The sequence below is a fragment of the Pteronotus mesoamericanus genome, unplaced genomic scaffold (assembly GCF_021234165.1).
Source record: "Pteronotus mesoamericanus isolate MK-2021 breed Mesoamerican mustached bat unplaced genomic scaffold, CSHL_Meso_final contig_169, whole genome shotgun sequence".
Lineage (NCBI taxonomy): Eukaryota > Metazoa > Chordata > Mammalia > Chiroptera > Mormoopidae > Pteronotus > Pteronotus mesoamericanus.
This window is the reverse complement of record NW_026555068.1, coordinates 28,014,205-28,034,301: the sequence shown is the minus strand read 5'-3', so window position 1 is coordinate 28,034,301 and position 20,097 is coordinate 28,014,205. Positions and strand designations below refer to the sequence as shown.

Genomic DNA, 20,097 nt, shown 5'->3' with positions numbered 1-20,097 from the left:
TGCTTCCTACAAATATCCTAATTTAATTCCAGTTAAAAATGGTGACCCCTCCGCTGGCTCAGAGAACTTCACCGGCTGAATTTGCAGCGTAACTGTCAACTGAAACCAGTTAGCGTTTCACATTTGCAACAAATTACTTGTGACTGTGGTCCCGAATTCGGCATAATTCGCCTTTCTTCTCCTGCACGCTCAGTTCTGAAATAGTAACATTTTAATAATTTAACGTGAATGGAAAGAAGGCCGCGTGTCCCCCAAGGCCACCGGTGGCCCAGGAGGAGGCGGGCAGGGCACAAGGACCCTCCTGCTGGGCACCGCCCTGTCCCCAGGTCGGATGCCTCGTGTCCCGCCAGCAGCAGGGACCGTGGGCCCGCCCACAGCGAGCCGCCTGCCCACGCCCTGCCCACGCCCGCGGCTTCGGGTCTCCCTGCGCCGATAGCACCCGGGCGCCCCTCGGGGCGGCCACAGCCACGCATGCCGCCCCCCCACCGCTGACCCCATGCCCACCCACCATCTGGTGCTCAGGATGCCAGCGCCGGGCTGTGTGAACAAGGGGCATGTGTGCGCAGAGCGTGTGCAGAGCGTGCGCGCCGTTCCACACCGCAGGCCTCGGCTGACAACCCGGCGGAGCCGGGAGGTCCCAGGTGGCGCCTCAGGCCTGAGCCTGTGCTCGTGTCCGGGCCCGCGGGTGGCTGCCGGCCCTTCTGCCGGGCCGGGCGCAGCAGGCTGGGGTGTGGGTCCGCCCCCGACACTGGGACTGCAGGTGCCTTGACCGTGGACTTCCAACCCCTACACCTGTGACAAGTCTGGCGTGTGGGCCACCCGGTGTCGGGCACTTCGCTGCGGCTGCCGAAAGGGACCACACGACGAGCACGTGCGTCTTCCTGACCTCGACGCAATTTAAGAGTCTAAACGACCTCATAGACACACCGACTCGGGGCCCCCGGGGACGCAGCTCGGGGGGGCCCGCGTGGGATGGGAACGCGTTTCGCGCCATAGGCGCAGTGCCGAGGCGCGGCAGAGAGCAGAAGGTGCCGCTTCCGAAGCGCTCTGATGGCACCAACGGGCTCCCGAACAGCAGCCTCCCACGTGGGCCGCCGCCGTCAGCGTCCAGGCCGGTCGCACAGCCGGGGACACGGGGGACCTCGCTGCCCTTCACCCACGAGGACGAGAACCGCGCCGCTTCTGGCAAACAAGGCCGCTGGGGAGAAGCGAGGCGGCCGGTGCACCCGGCCGCACACACGGCGGGTCGTTCACGAGAAAGCGATGTGGCAGGTGCGGCCCCCGGTCGCGTGCGGTCACAGCTATGGAGAGACCCCAGCAACCTAGAACCCCGAGTGTTCCAGCCGTGTCCCTGACAGCGCGCTGGCTGCTTTCTGGTGACAGTGGTTGAAAGGATCTTATACAACTGCATCGCATGAATTCATAGTCCGATAGGTTGTATTTTGCACCTTTATAAACCTAGACTGAGAATCTAGCCTCACATATTTTCAAATAGGTTGTGATGTACAAATGCGTGCTTATATTTATCTTTATAGTCATACTTACACTTATACTTACATATCACTCTTTGGTCAATACTCCCTAAAGCCATCCTGGAATGGAAGAAACGGAACCCGACCCCACGCCCTGGAGAGCTCTTGCCCCCAGCGCGGGCCTCCGAGCCCCACAGCGCAGCAGGTGTCCTGCGAAGGGCCCCCTCTGTTGCGCCCACAACAGCAGGAGGGACGCTGACCCTCCCGCGTATCCCCGCCCCGCAGCTCCCGAGGGGGTCCCCGCCTCCGGGAAGGAACCGGGAAGCTGCCCGTGCCGTTCCCCCACCACCTCCGACCGTCTCAGGGCTGATGGCCGCGGGCCGTGACAGCCACCCATGTTCCAAGTAGCTCGAGCACTCTGGCTCTTTAATTTTTATGCAAAAACCTCATTATTTTGAGGTGGTCACAAAGCAGCCTTTCATGCGCACTGTGTGTAGGGAAGACCCTGAACCACGTGCAGGGAAAGATGTTCTCGTTGCCACGGGACAGCCGCAGGCTGTTTCGGACAGACTGGCGTCCCCACAGGCTATGCTCAGTAGGCTCTGGTTACAACCTCTATGGTGTAAGAAACAGGGCCGAGCAGCGAAAACCCGGGGGCCCTCGAACACCACCTGCAAAATTGGTCACAGGTCAATGCATGTGAACTAAATGAAAAAAAGAAAAAAACTACAGCACTGATCTTCTAAAATATTTCTAATCTGCCGGCCTCTTACGCTATAAGCCTACCCTGGGTCAGTTTGCCTTTGAACAGCGTTTACAGTTGACAAAAGCCACTCAGACTCTGCGCAGCTGCCAAGGTTCCAAGCAAGCTCGCCGGGGTGTGATGTGTCACAAACTGCCGAGGGCCACGGGGTCCCCTGAGGGCTTCTGTCCCCTGAGGCAGAACGAAGAACTGGAGGCCGCCACAGGTCTCTTCTCTGTGACCAACCAGGAGCAAACTCGTATTTTGTTTCTAGCAGGCGCAGCACACAGTATCGGTGGGGGGAGAGGGAAGGAATGCAACGGTTTCCTACAGGATTTACCTATTTCCCTCTCTGCTCAGGTACGCCTCCCTTAGCGGGACACCAAACAGATAGAAAATGATCATTAACCTTGTTGGGTTGTGACAGCCTCCTCTTCTGGATTTACTGCACAGGAAGGAAACCACACGTTTCCCCTTTCTTCTTCTCTGGGGAGCAAAGGCAGAATGTCTAAACTGCCAGTTTCAGACAGAGACATATGGGACTAGCGATGTGTTGCGTGTTGTTGAATGCGTGAACCAGTAAAGTCACCGCCGCGCAGCGCGGTCCGCGCGACGGGTCTGTTCACTCAGGGGCCGGCGACGCCAGCGTCCGGGCTGCTCTCCAGCGCTGAGTGAGCGCCTGCTCTCCCCGCGCAAGGGTGAGCGAGGCTCCCACAGACGGTAGCGGGTTCGGGGACAGCAGCGGGTGCGGTGCCGGCTGCAGCCCGCGGCCCTGCCCACCGCAAGCCGCGGCTCCGCCTCCAGCCCGAGCGCCGCTCTACGCGGCCCCGCCGCCGCCCGCGGCATCCACGCGCTCGTGAGTCATCCAGACGCACCCGCCCCTACCTCCGGCCCTGTCCCTGCCTGCGCTCCGTGTTCTCGTCACAGGGGGCTCCGCAGGGGTTAGGTGACAAAGACCCGTACGGCGAACAGGCCGGGGACGGCGGCTCCCCTGCTTGGGCGGCACGGCTTCCTCCGCGCCGTCCTCAGGCGGGAGCCCTGGAGAGCCAGACGCGCTCTCACACCCTGGGCCCCACAGCGCTCTGAGCGGCCCACCAGGCGCAGAACACCTTCTGTCGGGCATTAGAGAACTTCACCGTAAAACAAAGTTCTTTGCTTCATTGGTTGGGGGCAAGTAATACTAATAGCATCACTATTAGTAAGCTAATAAGGTAAACATGTTAAAGAACAACAATAGATTTACATTTATATACTGGGAAATTTGCAGCGATGGCTGAAAGAGGCATAATTATGCATAGGTTCCTACACACTTATTCTCCTCTACACGTTTTATTAAATTGTAATGACTATGGGTGAATTTATAAAATAGGAAGTGTTGCTAATTACTGGATTATGTTTTTAGTTACGGGAATACGAGTTTTCCCTTTTGTAAGAGCGGGTCTCCGCAGTTCTCTGTCAGTTGCGTTGGGTGTTCAGAAAGTAACTTTAGATACTGCCCAGGAATGTTTAAAAAACCAACTACTAAAATAAATATACGTACTAATGACAAATACTCTATATAAACATCTCTTCTGTTTCAAGAACTATAGAATATATCTACAAGTACATACCATATATATATATACACATATAACACAAATATTTATATTTATTAATAGGCTTTAAAAAAAGCAACCTGCATGAAGTCTAGAATGCAGTGTGTGGCACGGGTGGTCCCGTCTGCGCCATCACGGCTCGGGCCTGGGAAAGCTGATGGAAGACACAAGCACGTCGCAGCGAACACCCAAGGGTGAAAGCCACGCGGAGCGTGTCCTCCGGAGACAGCGGCGCCAGACGAGGCAGGGCTGCAGCAGGGCTGCTGGGAACCCCGCACAGTCAAGGCCAAACAGCATTCTTCTTAGTATTTCCGACGTCAAAGATAAAATCGTAAGACAAAATAAAAAATATGTCATGTTAAATTAACACAAGACACATGGCACACAGATAAAATAGTGCCCGGAGGGAAGCTTTAGGCTTTAACTATTGATCTTGTAAAAGAAGCAAGAGCTAACTCAGTGAGCGACCTTACATCCTGCCTTAACTTGGCAGGAAAAAAGAACAGAATCAACCAGAATGAACAGGAGGAGGAGAATGAGGAAAAAATGAGTAAAATAAAAAATAGATAATTGGGAATATAACAAAGCCAAAGTTTCGTCTTTGAAAAATCAAGAAAATCCACACACCCTTAACTAGAAAGAAAAAAAAAGAAGAGAATACAATTCACCAATATTAAAATGAGAAATGATTTATCACTACAGACTCTATGGACCTTAAGGGGATTTAAATATTACTATTAATAACTTTTTACTAACACATTTGATGGAAGAGATTAAGTGGGTAACTATCTTGAAAAATACAATTTACCAAAATTGACACCAGAAGAAATAGAAAATCTAAATAGCACTAAATTGAGAGAAGATGTTTCTCTGTTGAAATTTGTCAAAAATAAGTGAAATTACACAAACTTTTTAAGCAAGTGAGAAGGGAACACTGCTCTCTCCCATGTTCTGAGATCGTCCCAACTCTTAGAGCAAAATCCGGAAAATGTTACAGAAAAACCACACACCAAAATCACTCATGTGCATACACAGAGATTCTTAATAAACAGAACAAGTTCCACCCAATGATATATAAAATGCTATCTTATGATCAAGTAGGCTTTATCTTTGAAAACAAGTTTGGATCAACACTGAAAATGCTAAAGAACGCAACTGACCATATTAATAGGAAAAATAAAAGACACCACAATTTAAATGGATGCAGAAAAACCATTTCACAGAATTAGACATATTTATAATAAAACCTTCAGCAAACTAGTAACAGTAGAGACTCTCTCACACTGATAAAGGACATTTATGAAAAATGTAAAATCAATGTATCAGCCATTATCCAATCAGGAGACAGAAATCATACCCATACTGTGAACAGGGAAAAGTTAATATAAAGACTAATTTCCAGGAAGGGTTTCTTGCAAAATATTTTGGCTGATTATTATTTTGTGTTAGTAGGTATAAAACTATGAATTTTTTAGTATTACATATTTTTATTTCATATAACCCTGAATAAATCTGAGTCTTTAATAATTACCATCTAAACTCTTAAAGAGTTCAGGGTCTTACCTTACAGCATCTTTCTTTTTTTAAAAGATTTTTATTTATTTATTTTTAGAGAGTGGGGATGGGAGGGATAGAGGGAGAGAAACATCCCTGTGCAGTTGCCTCTCGCACGCCCCCTGCTGGGGACCCGACTTGCAACCCAGGCCTGTGCCCTGCCTGGGAATCGAACCTGCAACCGTTGGGGTCGCAGGCCGGTGCTCAATCCACTGAGCCGCACCAGCCGGGCCAGACTCTTTTTTATTTTGAGATCTTAAAACAGCAACAGCAGCGAAAAAACTGGAAGAGAAGTTATAAAATATAGAGAAATCTTAACATAGCAGAGTAGCAGAATTTGAGGGCAGCCACTACCTTTGAGGCGCAGGCAGAGCCCAAGGGGCGGGGGCAAGTGACAGAGAGGCTGTCCCGCCACGTCGAGGTCCCCACCCGCCGGCGAAGGGCGCTGAGGGTCACAGCCCGGAAGTCACGCAGGGACGGATCCGCCTGCGCGTGGTGGACCTTCCTGGCAAACCACCCCCGGGCCACCGGCTGCTCGCGGAGAGGATGCTCCGGAGGTCCCACGGGTGCCGAGGACCACGAGGCGGGGCAGCAGGGGCGGAGCCCGAGGGCGGGGCGGAGCCGAGGGGCGACAGGGGCGCCTGGGCAAGGGGACATCACCCGAGCGGTCAGTGCCTCCCCGTGCCCCGAGCCAAGGCAGTGACGCCCCCGCGCCGCCTCCGCAGCGCCGTCCAGGGGTGGGGTCATTCCCACGAGGCCGCAGAGAGAACCCGAGGCCCCCCCTTTGCAGGAAGGGCGGTTTGCAAAATCCCCAGGGGGTCGGCAAAACAGCCGCGAGGGCTAATCGTTGACTTTAGAAAAGTCTCCAGAGACTTTGTCGACATAAAAAGGATCCATTGTACTTTTATACATTACCAATAAACAATTAAACATGGAATTTGAAAAGCAGTGGTTTTGAGAAGAGTAACTAAACACTAAAGGTTGTAAGGAATATATGTAATTTAACAGTTTTCTGAGAGAAATTAAAGAAGACCAAAGTAAATGGAAAGATATTTTATAGTCATATATTAGAAAACTTTATCGTTAACATGGTAATTTTTCCCAAATTGATAGACTCAAAGCTATCCTGGTGAAAATCAGATTTTTGTAGACATGGACAAGCTGGCTCTAAAGTATTCAAAATGCCAAGGACCTAGACTAACCAACACAGACACACAAAAGAACCAAGTGCGAGGAGCTACTCTCTGTGATTTCAGAACTTGCAAACTTTCCCAAAGAGATAAAGAGCATTTATGAAAAATGTATTGATAAAACCAAGTGTCAGCTGAGATCCAGTCAGGAGACAGGAACCAAAATAGCCATTTGAATAGGGGAAACTCAACATAAAGACTAATTTGAAAGCAGCATTCTTTGCAAAAAAAAAATTTTTGGGTAAGTATTATTTTGTGTCAGTAGGCAGAAACATATGAATCTACTTTCATATTTACGCATTTTTATTTCTTACTACCTTGAATCCTGAATAGGTTTGAGTCTGTAGCTACTGCCATAATCAATTCGGCAAGAAGACAAACAGGTCGATGCAACAGGGGAGAACACAGACACAGTTCTTCGCGTGCGCCTGAAATTGGTTTTTGACAACAGAGCCAAGTCAGCTCAATGAGGAAAAGAACCTCTTTTCAACAGCTGTGGTCAGACCACCAGAATTTTAAAAGCATGAGCATCGACACTCACCTTACACAAAAAATCAGCTTCGTAAGAATTACAGCATTGTCAAAAAATGATTCAAAGACAAATGGATATCCATATGCAAAAAGATAAATGTATAACCTTAATTCTCATTATGTAAAACATATTAACTTAAAATGGAACAGAGACCTACAATGAAGAGTTAGACCATTCAACTTTGAGAAGAACAAATAGAGCAAAATATTGGTGATATCAGAGTCTGTGAACATTTCTAATATTTTGCAGAAAATCATAAAACATAAAAAATACTGACAATTGACAAATATTGACAAAAAAAAATTGGCACTTCCAAAGGAAGCTATTTGAATAACCAAAAAGCACACGGAATGATACTAACATCATTGATCATCAGGGCAATGCAAATTTAAATCAAAATAAGGTAACACTCATTACTTTACACCCATTAGAAGGTCCAAAATTTGCTGAGAGGCGGGAGGCGGAGCGTGAAACCCGTGCCTGCGGAACCCCTCTTTGTCCTGCATGAAGACATGCGGAGGCACCGTGGGCCAGTCCCTTCGCGCCCCAGAGTTCCAGTGCAGCGGACCCCCACAGCGGGTCTGCACCCTAACTCGGCAAACCACCTAACAGTCACACAACGGGCCCCTTGGAAGAGACTGACAGCTCAGAAACCCACCGTTGCCACGTGAGGCCGCGCCGCTGCAACGCGAGCGAAGGGCGGAGGTCCGCTCCGGGGGACAGACGGTACCGAATCGCTCCGCTTCCAGGCCGAGCGAACAGCCCTGGGGCGTCTCAGGCCGCTTTCGGGCCAGCTGTTTCGGGGACGCCTTGGCGCTGAAATCTCCGACACACGGCGCTGACGGGCGGGGAGGGGGGCGGGGGGGCAAGTGCTGAGCGACCTTTCAGGGCAGAGGGGCTGAGCTGCCGCCAGCCCTGTGCGCTCCCTGCGGCCTGCCCGAGGGTTCGTTGTTGTTTTTTAATACTTTTAAAATCAGAAATGAGCGTGCGTCCGGCCTGCAGAGGCTCTGCGTGGGCCTGCCGTCCACGGCCCCGCCCCGTCCTCTTCCCCCAGACCGGAGTCCTGGTGCCCCAAACTCCGCTTGCCCCGGGTCCCCAGGACAACACAGACCACGTCACCCTCCGCTGCCCGGTCCCTCAACAACTCAAGGACAGGAGGCCCGCGGCCTGTGGTCCCCAGGGGCCACAAGACACGCAGCAGTGAGGGCGTGGGCAGGACTCCGCTCCCGAGGCCCTGGGGGCCAGCTTGCTTCCGCGGCACCCACCACTGGCCCCACACCGCGGCCACGCGCCCCAGCCGCAGCAGAGGGGACGGATCCGCGTGGCTTTGCAATGGCACGGCACGGCCTTCCCAGCACATCCTCGGTCTGAGAGCAAACCTGGCTCTCACGCCGGAACCCGAGGTGAGCGGGCAGACCGGGAAGAAGCTGCGAGCTGCTCCCTGCCCGCCCCGCGGGGCCGGCCTCGACTTAGGGGCCCACGGGCCCCTCCCGGGGACACCTCTCCGCAGAAAGAGCCGGCCAGCTCCGAGCGCGGCACCTGGGGGTGGGGGACACCGAGCCAGCACCGGCCACACACGCAAGTGCACACGCACCCACAGCCGCGCCTGGCAGTCGCGTGCATCCTCAGGGCCAGCGGTCACTCCTGCCACGGCGAGGTGTCTCGAATGTGTCCAAGAAGGTGCACTGCCCGCTCCCCAGGGACGGGACAGGGGGCCTTTCCCCTGGAGAACAGCCACTGGGCTCTCCTGTCTTTGGACCCAATGGCCAGCACACTGCGGCGGGGCCGCTGGCCCTTCGGTTGGGAACGGTCTCTCTGCGGAGCCCCAGGGGACGCCCCTGGGGCCGGCCCTGTCCCCATGCTTGGAGTGTGGGGTTCCCAGGAAGGCACGCAGGACGCCCCTGGAGCCTGCAGGGGCTCGGGGTGAGGAACTGGTCCCTGTGGAGGGGCAGGGACAGGAAGGGCCAGGTCCGCTGAGTGTCCTGGCTCTGCAGAGAGCTGCCACCCACCGGCCACGGCTTCCCACAGACCCACGGGGATGCCGGTGCCAGAGAGGGCGACAGGTGGCCCGCACAGCATCCTGCCGGCCAAGGGACGTCACTTCCAGCAGTAACAACTGGAAAGGGCTGTGGGGCAGCGGGAAACTCCGGCCAGAGGCCAGGCCCGGCTGCCGCAACGGCAACCGTGGGTGGGCTGCGGTAGCACCCGGCACACCTGGTCTCACTAACAGCCGCCGGAGGCCAGCGGGGGCCCAGCCGGTGCGCCTGGTCTGGGGGTCCGGGCGAGGCAAGGGCAGGGCTCCAAGCGGGGCTGGCGCCTACCCGCTCGGCCTTCCCCTGGGAGGCTGCCGTCCAGGCACTGGGCGCTCTTTCTAAGATGAAACGTGTCCGTGGAAGATGGCGGCTGCGGTTACTAAGGTCATAAATTAACAGCTCAGTGGATGAGTTTACCATCACGACGTTCTTTTTGGTGTAAGTCACTCCCTCTTTACCCAGCTGAGACCATGGGCGGACGGGAAGGTGCACGGGCAGGTCTGGAGAGAGAAGGGCTTCTGAGAGGGAAGGCCGGAGGGCGAGGCACCGCGAGAGGGCGCTCACAGCGTGCGGGTGCGGCCCTGCCGCAGGGCCCGCCGGGCTGCCGCTCCTGCCCCGGGTGCCTCGCCCCCTCGCGGCCCCCCTGGGGCAAGCCCCTCCGGTCCCCGGTCCCCCACCCGCGCTCTGCCCTGGCAGGGCGCCGATGGCCTTGCTCAGACGGCACCGTGCCTTTGGCCTGGCATTGCGAAGGGAAATACACATGTGTCTGCCGTTTAAAACAGGCGTTGGACACGGAAGGAAGGAACCGCTAACGCGTAGTCCGTAGAGAATAACATGCCCAGTCCATCACCATCTACTTAAAAGATGCTCGTACTCTGCCCCCCTGAATCACGACATGCATTTCTGACACGGAAGCGCAGAGTGTCATGCGGCGAGAAGGGCGAAGTCCCAAAGTCAAGTCTAGCTGGCCCTGCGAAGGCCCCCGCGGGAACGGCGCCCGTTGGAGGGAGCGAACCTGGCCCCGTGACGCCACCTCCCGGCAGGACAGGCTGACGTCCGCAGGCGTCACCACAGCGGGCCCACCTGCCCACCCCGCCCCTGTGAATGGCGCGCCACTTTGTCCCCACGCCACTGCCACTGGTCACAGGGAGGATGTGCCCACCGCTGGTAGATTAAAACATAAATAAATAAAGCACTATGCGCACCAAGTATTTGCTTTTTAGAGATATTGACTCTAAAAAAGGCTTCCCAACGCTGGCAGAGAAAGTGCAAACGCCATTAAACCCGAGCGACAGAAGAGATCGTGATGGATGTCTGCGCCGCAGACAAGACGCACGCGGGACCTTGCCGGTGGCTCAGTCTGGGCGCGGAAACACTGGTCACCTGAGCCAGGGAAGGGCCTTGGAGGGTGCACGGCAGCCCGCGAAGAGCTCAGGAGCTGTCTCCTCCAGGAGGACATTTTTAGAAACCCCCAGGAGGCCCCAGAGTTAACTCTGCTCAGTCTTCTTCTTCCTCGGGCTGGAAGGCCCCAGGTGCAGGACGCGCCCACCTGCATTCGCCCTGCCCCCTCCCCACTCCCCGACTCAGGCGGGCACACGCCCTGTCCGCGGGCACGCTTCCCCTGCAGCAGGGGGCAAGCCGGCGGGTTTATTTTTATTCTCTGCGAGTGATTTCTGAAGGAAAAGGGGCGGATGCTGCTTGTAAAGTGCACGGGACCAAGTAGTGGTCAGGCAGCGGGGGCGCCCCACCCCCGGCTTTGGCTGGAAGCTTTGGGGCGGATCGATCAACACAGCCTCCAGTGCGTGAGTCCTGCTGAGAACAGGGGTCTGGGAGAGAACGGTCCGATCTTCGAGAGGCCACCGTCAAGAGCGGGACTCCTGGCGCGAGGCCAAGGACACCCAGTTACGGTCAGCAACCTCGGGGGCAAGACTTGGAGGGCAGGCGTTGGACCCTCGCAGGGTCCTTCCCCCAGACACTCGTGTGGAGGCCCTGCCCGCCCGCCGCACTCTCCAGGGGCGCCTCCCAGAAAAAAATGGTCGGGAGGCTTTGTGAGCTCCGGCCCGCCTGTGCCTGGCCTGAGAGCAGGCCTCTGTGCGGTGCTGCAGTGGGTACTTGGGGTTTGGTCCCCCCCCCCCCGCCCCAGCGAGCGGTGGGGAGGGCAGCCTAGGGAAAGGGGCCGTGTTCCTGCTCCTGGGAGCCTTATCTGGAAGTTTTCTAAACTTAAAGGGGTTGCGCTGCAGTACTCTTAATTGCTTGTACAATATTTATACTACTATCAGCTGGTCACACGCACGAACTCATAAAATGTCTAAACATCACAATCATGCCAGAATAACAGGAACATTTTAAGTGTTTGGGCTAAGACGTTGAAATGAACCGTCCAGTCTTGACTGCCATAGAAAATACTGGAACATGAAGAGAGAGTGTTAGACTTCAATACATGTTACGACCTGCTTGTCGTATTTCAAAGACAGCCCTGTTTACCTCCTTAAATGTTTTACGACGTTAGCTCCAGGATTCCTAATTACTAGTAGTTTCATCATTTTGTTAATAAATACAAGTTTTATGAAAAGAATGTACATAGTTGGTCCTTAGTCAAAGCTGAATATAAAAATCATCGAGGGGGAGAATGTATCTGTCTCTATCTCTTGGGCAGCATCTGTAACTATCTCTACGTTTCCATCCAGTTACCAACGCCGGGGCTTCAGTCCCATCCTTGAACCTCTCATTTCATTGGCCTCCTCCTCCATCTCGCCGACTGTGGAGAGCCAACCCAGAAACAGTGAACTCGGCCTTACGCAACAGCTCCTGACCTTGCCTATGAACTGTTAACTTAAAACATGTATTACGAGACTTGAAATATGTATCAAAGAAAATTGTTTTTTGATTTCACCGTCTTACAGTACACATGTGGGACAGGGAACGTGGCTGACAGACTCGCAGCATGCGGACACGAGGGAAGGTGACAATTCGAGACGAGAGGACCCACCGCTGCCCCGTCCCCACCGCGCCTCCCAGGTGTGCCCGCTGAGGGGCGAGGCCTGCTCGTCCGACGCCTGAGCCCTGGGCGGCTCTGGGTGGCCCCGGCGGAGACGGCCCCTTGGGGCAGTGAGCTCTGCTCCCCGACCCGGGCTCCGGGGCCAGCATGCGGGGCCCTCCCTCGGCACGGCCTGGGCCGGTTGTGCTGGTCGTTCCTCCCCACCCCTGACCCCGCAGCTGGGGGAAGGCGGTGAGGCGTCAAGATGCGTGCTTCCTGCTAGCAAGAGACGCCAGTCCCTGCAAAAGCTGTAGACTCACCTCACCTTACGTTTCCCCGCATCTTCACTGGGGCAGTAGCCGCCAGTCAAGCTACAACTAGAAAGATGCTCTGATCGTATCTAAATCTTGATCTGTGCGTGCCCTCCCCCCGCCTCCTTGGACCAGTAATGGGGGAAGGCAGAATTCGGGCATTGCTGGCTCTCTAGTCAAATGGCTCCCAAATGCAACTGAAACCCTTTCCGAGGCCTTCAAAGTTCTCAAACTATAAACATCACCAGCTACCAGTTAGCAATGCATAGGCTTTTTAGTTAAGTGTTAATGCATTCACACACATTCTTATGGCTTATAAAAAACATTTGGAATAAAACTGGTTTTCAGCACTACTTACTCATGACGCCCGGATTTCAACGGCCCTGCCACACTCATCTCTTATGTCGTCATCACTGTCACTGCACAAGATTAGGGGTGATCTTGTGACAGAGGTGCAGGGAGGCACGGTGCCTGCGGACGTGTCCCTGGGCCCGCGTCCCACGCCATCGCGGGATAACGTCTCCTGATTCTCCACGTTTGCATGGCGCAACTTCCATTCATAGATCCACTTTTATTACATTTTGGGGGTCATAATGAGACCCCTTTGGAAAGCTGGGCATTACAACGTGATCGCCGTTGGGGAGTAACGCCCGCTGCCATCCTTTTCCGAGTCTGAGCCGAGGACACGCTCCTCCGCCTTTAGAGAACGTCGACTGGGCAGCAGTCGCCGGGCTGGACAAGTAACTCAGGCTCATCCGGAGCGGAGAGTCACATTATGTTGTGCTGGGTCCCACACAGGGGACAGGGACGAATGGCCCTGGATCGAGGATATTTTAAATCAAAATCACCCCACGCGGATTCAGGGACGATCTCACAGTCCACGTGCCTGTCGTCACCAGAGAAGACACGCTCAGGGCACAGCCCTCGGCCTCAGAGGGTGCGTGTCCTGCTTTGCCCACGGGAACACAGGGGAGGCCGACCCCATCAGGGGCCCGCTCCGGAGGTGGGGTGGGTTTGACGGGCACGCGGTCAGAGCCCACGAGGCAGAGGGCAGGACGGGGCGCAGAGGCGAGCAGCGCCTCCTCTTGCCAGGTCGGGTGGAGGGAGAGCCTGCAGCCGCTCCGCTGAGAAACGGACTCTCCATGTTGGCACCTTTCCCACTCTCAGAGGCTGAAACCCTCCCCCTCGATGTGACGGGGGTTGAGGGCGGGGCCTCAGGAGGTGGTCAGACCACCGGGGCGCGGGCCTTGTTAATGGGATGGCCGGCCTCAGAGGGTCATGTGAAGACACAGTGAGAAGATGTCCTCTTGGCCTCCCCACCTCCAGGACTAGGGAGAAACAAGTGTCTGGTGTTTATAAGCCCCCGGACTATGGAGTTCGGGCAGAGCAGCTGAAATGAGCTGAGACACAGCGGGGAGAAATGGAAGAGATGGAAGGGCAGCATGTGGTTTGCAGTCCAGTTGCGGTTCCTTGAGTATCAGGGTGATGGTTACTCGGAGTGTTTGTCCTACTGTCCAAACAGAACGGAGACAGGACAGGCGCAAGTGTTTCCGGATCCGAGAGGGGCGAGCCTAGGGCAGGGAGGGCAGCGAGTCGGGGCCCCGGTCAAGCCACACGCAGTGGCCAACCTGCCGCGGAACAGGGCCGTGTCCTGCGAGGTTAGCACAGGTTGCGGCGGAGGAAGGGAGGATGCAAGATCAAAAGTGAAGGGTGTTATCACCGCAAGGTCGGCCTCCGTTTGCGAAGCAGGAGGAGACGCAGAGTCAGCAAAGGCCAGAGGCTGGATCACCGCCGTGTGCAGCAGCTCACGACCGCGAGTGGCTTTAATTCTTGGCGACTCAACAGATTTCTATTCCTAATCGGGAGTCGCATCATTTTTCTTGTGCTTAAGAGAAGTCTTAATTTACCTCTCAAAACCTACATGTTAAAATGTAATTCACTGATGGAGGCAAAAATCACTTATGTTTGTGTATTTTTAATATAATGATCCAAGATGATAACATAAATTATGCATTATTTTTTTCCTTTAAAGATTTTTTAATAGGCTTAATAATATATTCCTCAATAGAGATCAAGTTACAATGTGAACATCAATACTTCTAGCCTTCAAATTCTAGGTTTTGTTATTTTGGGGATTAAATCTAAACCTTACATTATTTAGAAAACTATTTCTTATTGTAGCTAAACTTCTTTATAATAAATGCTCAAGTTGTTTCAAAAAACAGCTATTAGTTGTTTGGCTGGTGCACCTTGGCCGCTGGAAACGCGCCCGCCCAGCAGAGAGGCGGCAGGAGTCCACGGGCGTCGCCAGCCGCCGCCTCCACCCTCTGCGCCTGCGACGCAGGCCTGAACCCCGGCCGAGGGGTCCTAGGTGTGAACGCCAGGCCTCCTGGGAGGGCCATGAGTTAATTGTGCGGGGGAAGTCAACGACTGCGCCGAGATGTAACGGGAAACAAATAACAGTGACTCTCCCCTTAACGAGAACTCCCTGCTAATTCTCGCTCCTCTGCCCCTTGTCAGCCGGGGCCGAGGTGTCGCGGTCGCCTCCTGCGCTCGCGCCAGCGACACTCCTGCCCCATTTCCCATCGTTATTCACCCCGTCTCTGATGAGGAGCGGCCCAGGGCACCGCGCGGCCCTGGAGGCCCCGCCTGCGTGGCCTCGGGCCTAGGCCAGCGGCGCCTGTGTCCGGGGCGGCCCCGCGCAGCCCAGACCGGCCGTGCCGCGAGGTGTTCTGAGCGCAGAGACAGGGAGAGCGACAGAGGGTGGCGGGGCGACGAGAGCGTCTTCCTTGCCTTGCGGGGGTCCAACCTGTGGGCGCCCCGGCCACACTGGACAGAGAAGAGCTGTCTTGGGCCACACGTGACATACATGGCGACACATAATCACAAAAAATATCTCGTAAGTTTTAAATAAATTTAGGATTTCGTGTAGGGCCGCAGTCACAGCCCTCCTGGGCTGCATGTGGCCCGTGGACCGCAGGTTGGACACCTGCTTAAGGACAAGGAATGGGCAGAGAGAGGCATACTGGCTCTCCATCCCAAACGAAAAATGAGAGTCTCGCGCTCCCATCAGCCGCTCTTGCTCTCTCTGGTATAGATATCGAAGTGAATAAAAAGCGCGATGGCATACGTGACACTCACCGACACCCACAGAGCCCTCTGAGGGACAGGTGTCAATTCGCAGACAACTCCCTGGCCCGCAGAGAACACGCGTCCAGTTGCAGGGCCCCGGCCTCGACGAGCCGAGGGCGGACGCCACCACAACACCGAGACGGCCGGGGGCCCCTTCTCTGCGTCCTGTGGTCCTCCCTTCAGAAAGCGACCCGCACATCGCCCTAAGGAGCGAGGGGGGCGGTGCCTTGTTTAAAAACAGGCAGTCCCTCCCACTAATACATAAGAGAAGCTTCCCTTAGAACAGGGGAGAATTACAGGAAATGAAACTGAGAAGAGTTTTTTAAGAGGCCATATTTACTCGGCCATTTTTCAAACTGGAAAGAGGTAGAGTTCCTTTTAACACGGGGTCACGCTCTTTGACATGTCCATAAACTGCATTCTCTTTTTTGTCGTAACTCTTTTCAGCTGCTAATACACGTCTTTTTATTATCACAACATACCACAATTCCCTAGTAGCCTCATTTATTTGAAATAAAAGCAAATAAATAGGTGGATAAATAAATATTGAGAGGAGCCACAAAGAGGACAAGAACTCTTGCCTCAGATGAGCAGGGACCGTATGCGTAGGCACTGTGCACAGCATCTGAATGCAGGGCCCCGCCCGTCAGACAAGGGGACAAGGGTCGCCTGGCGTGTCCAGGGGGCAGCTGCGCGCACCGCGCGGCAGAAGGAAGCGCACTGGAGGGGGCACTGAGAGCAGACGACAGGCATCGCAGGTGGTCGCGGACGGTGTGTGACACTTGAAAACGCATGAACAACATGCGAATAAAGTACGCGTGGGATGTATTGATACTGAGCATTTACTATCTCAGACAAACAGTAGGTGCATATGTATATAATAAGTAAACGCACAGCTATAATTACGCGGTTCTGTAGTCGGAGAGCTTCCTCCGTCCCCACAGTCAAGAATAAAACTTGGGGTCTGCGCGTCAGCGCCAACCTCAGCATCAACACCGTTTCCTTTTTCCGAGCGGCTTCTCCTGCCCACTGTCAGTCTTCCTACAGGACACCATCTAGTCCAAAGCTCAAGGTCTAATTAATGTTAAATCACAAAGCCGGCGCAGAAAGCCTCATTTGCATGTATGCATATATTTAAATATGTTCACCAGGTTAGCTAAGAAAGGCCAATTTCTTTGAAAAGCCATTCCTCTTTGTTTTGCAAAACAAATAACAAAAAAAAAAATGGAATAGTTGTACAGGTGCAGTTTTCCATGTTGACTAATAAAAAATGGAACTTAAAATCAACCAGAACATATTTTTCTTTCTTCATGGTAAAAATCATAGCTCAATAGAGAAAACGAAGGGGATGGAATGGATTATGTACTGAGTGAAACAACAATTCGTGCAAGATTGCAGCGTCTTTCATGTTTTCACCCACCTCCTGTGTTCTTTTTATTGAGTGTTTTCTCTGACAATATAAAGGCTCCTTTTGTTTTTTCCTGAATTGTACTCTGAGTACTCAATTGGACACATTTGTTTTTATGCCTTTTCTCCCAAATCCACAGTTGCTTAAAAACAATGGGGTCTGATAATGTTACTTCAACTGCCTGGATGCCGCCCTTCTACCGACCCTGAGCAACCTGATGCTCACAAGTGAAGTCAGTGACTGCTTTCACCAAGAAGTTATGCTTTCAACCGGTGAAGAATCTGCACGCAGATCCACAGTCTTGTCTTTCACAGAAACTGTAGGAAATTTCCGTTTCTTACAATTAAATCCAAAATATGAAACCCCGTCTCAGGACCCAAGGCCGACAGCCCCCGAGCCCCGAGCGCGGAGAGCGCCGCTTTACCTCACTTTCAGGTTCCCCTGCCGCAGCTGCCCGTCGTAGACAGACAGGATGTCGAAGTCCTCCTCCAGGGCGAAGGCGTGGAAGGACAGCTGGATGCGGTTGCGCTCTCCGGTGAGGATGATCCACGTGCAGTTGGCGTAGTTGGGGTAGCCGTGCGGGAACCCGGGGCTCTCGATGGTGCCGTTGGGGCCCTGGACCAGGCCTCCGCAGTTCTGGCCTGGAAGCGAGCACATGAGAATCAGACAAAAATCAGCGTGTTGTTTCGGCTGTTGTTCACCTGTGATTTTTGAAAAGTTTTCCAACCAGTTTGTCCAATTTTTACCATCGCTTATTTTGTGAGGCTCCGCGGTGGGGCAACCGCGAGGTCACAGTTGTGAGCGTGCCAAACCGTTTATCCTTGTACCGCTGTTTATTGACCACTGTGCTGTTTTCCATAGGAACAACGGTAACCCTCCCTCTCTCCCCACCTGGTACCGAGTGATACATTGCGACAGTCTTCTCCAGCACTAGGAGATAGAGAATCACAAAACAACGCCAAGGGGATAAAGAAGGAGCAGGGACGACACTTGGGAAGCTGCACCGGGACGCGGCCCTCTTGGCAAATCGCGGCCCCGGGTCCCTGCTGCTGAAGGGACGGCGTCCGGGAGATCAGTACGAGAGGCGCGCGCTGGAGACAAACCCGAAAACCCCTCCCTCCCAACCCCGCCACCCGCCGCCTCCCGGCCTCCACCCCGCACCCACCGACTCCCAACACCTGCCTCTGCCCGGCCCCGTCCCACGTGTCCCCCTGGAGGGAGGCCCTCAGGGACGCTCTAATCCGGCCCGGCTCTGCCGGGACCCGTTCTGTCCCACTGCTGCGCTGCACGGGGGGCCTGCGTCCACCGGACGGACAGAGAGGCGTGGGGACCGGAACCGAGGCCGGCGGGGCGTGTGCGCTGCCCGTGTGAACTGCCCTCGTGAACGCACGTGGACTGTGTGAACCGTAAATGCCACCACCATGCGGGGGCGGGGGGTGCAGAAATGACCCCCGTCGGATGCTTCCGACGGCAGCCCGCCCGCGGGAGCCGCCCGCTGTCTGCGGGGTGTGCGGCCCCCTCCCCGGTCACTCCCCACCCACCGGTTTACATGAGTCTGAATGTTCTGGTTAGTTTTTATATTTTTAACTTCAAAATTATTAAATGCACTGGGGCGACACCGGTTAATAAAATCATACAGGCCTCAGGCACACAATTCGGGCACACATCACCGGCCCGGTGCCCTGCGCGCCGCCGCCCCCAGGCAGGTGTCCTGCCGTCGCGCCTCGCCCTCGCCCTCCTCCCCGCCCCCGCTCCCACGGGCAGGCATCACGTCTGTCTGTCTGTCTGTGAGGGGTCTTTTTCACCCACCCCGCCCAACCCCTCTGACAGCTGTTAGTCTGTCTTCCATCTAGGAGTCTGTTTCCACTTTGATAATTTTGCTCCTTAGATTCTTCACATCAGTAAAATAATATGGCATTTGTCTTTCTCATCACTTAGCATAATGTTCTCCAGGCCCATCCTTGCTGTTGCCAAGAGGTAAGACTTCCTTCATTTTACAGACGTGTAGTGTTTCATTGTGTGACTGTACCACAGCTTTTTCATTTACTCAGCTACCGACGGGGACTTGGGCTGCTCCCAGATCGTGGCGACTGTAAATAACACCACCACCAACATGGGGGGCATATATTCCTTCGAATCAGTGTTTTGGGTTTTCTTTGTGGTTAATATCCAAAATTTATAAAGAATTCATTCAACTCAACAACAACAACAAACAATCCCATTAAAAAATGGGCAAAGGATCTGAGTTTAAATGTTGTGACGATAATGATGAGAATAGTAAGTTTGGGAGGAACCCAGGGACACGCATGTAGTGCGTGTGCTTGAATACGCGCATTATCCCAGGTTTATTATTGGACTGCAAATATGAAATTATTTCCAGCCACGTTTTACACTTAAAGATATTTCACAAGAGTAGCTCTCAATGAGTTCAAGTTGTTTAGAGTAACGTTATCAAGTGTTTGTAGGAGTGTGCTAAATCTTCATAAAGAAGATTTAATGAAAGGGATTTATGAGTTTAAAAACCAAAGACGAGTAACAATCCCATTTTCCCCTAAATTTAAATCCGACAATAACCTTGTAACAAGTGGACATTAAAGCTGTGGGATTTTGAAAGGTCTTTAAAGAAAATAGCTTTCCTGGTTTATCTAGCAATTCTCAGTTCACCGTAAATCAAAAAGTGAAGCCTTGATTATAAATTGGAGGAAAAGGTAAACAAGTTCAGCCGAAAACGCGTCGGGGGAGAGTGCTCGCTGCCGGAGGCCCTCCGCTGTGCGGCAGACGGGCAGACGGTGAAAGGGTCTCCAAGGAATGTTTGCGGACCGGGCAGTGTAGCGCGTTTTGCAGAATGAGCGACTTCTGATCAGCAGGTGGACTTTTCCACAGTCCCTGTTAGAAACTCTCGAACTTCTCGAAAGTTCTCTGACCAGTGACTCTCTGGCGTGGCTGCACATGGCAGCCAACCGAGGAGTTTTGAAAGAAACGATTCCTAAGGAACATTCTGAGGTGGGTGGTCTGAGCCAAAGACATCCAAGACGGCACTGAAGAAGAACACAACGGGAGATTTCTGCTACTTAATATCACGCGTTACTTCAAGGCGACAGTAACCCAGACAACGTTAGCTGGCGCAACCCTAGACAGAGCCAGCAGAACA

General features: G+C 53.7%; 1 protein-coding gene across 1 annotated transcript in view; it reads right to left on the bottom strand.

Annotated features, from left to right (window-relative positions):
* Positions 1 to 17,856, bottom strand: part of CSMD1 (CUB and Sushi multiple domains 1) — a 720,682-nt gene extending 702,826 nt beyond the window's left edge. The window contains exons 1-2 of the mRNA XM_054565852.1: positions 17,838 to 17,856; positions 17,371 to 17,587 (exon numbers count right to left, since the gene is read on the bottom strand). Coding sequence (XP_054421827.1) covers positions 17,371 to 17,587; positions 17,838 to 17,856 — 236 coding nt within the window. The remainder of the gene's footprint in view (positions 1 to 17,370; positions 17,588 to 17,837) is intronic.
* Positions 17,857 to 20,097: the final 2,241 nt, after the last annotated feature.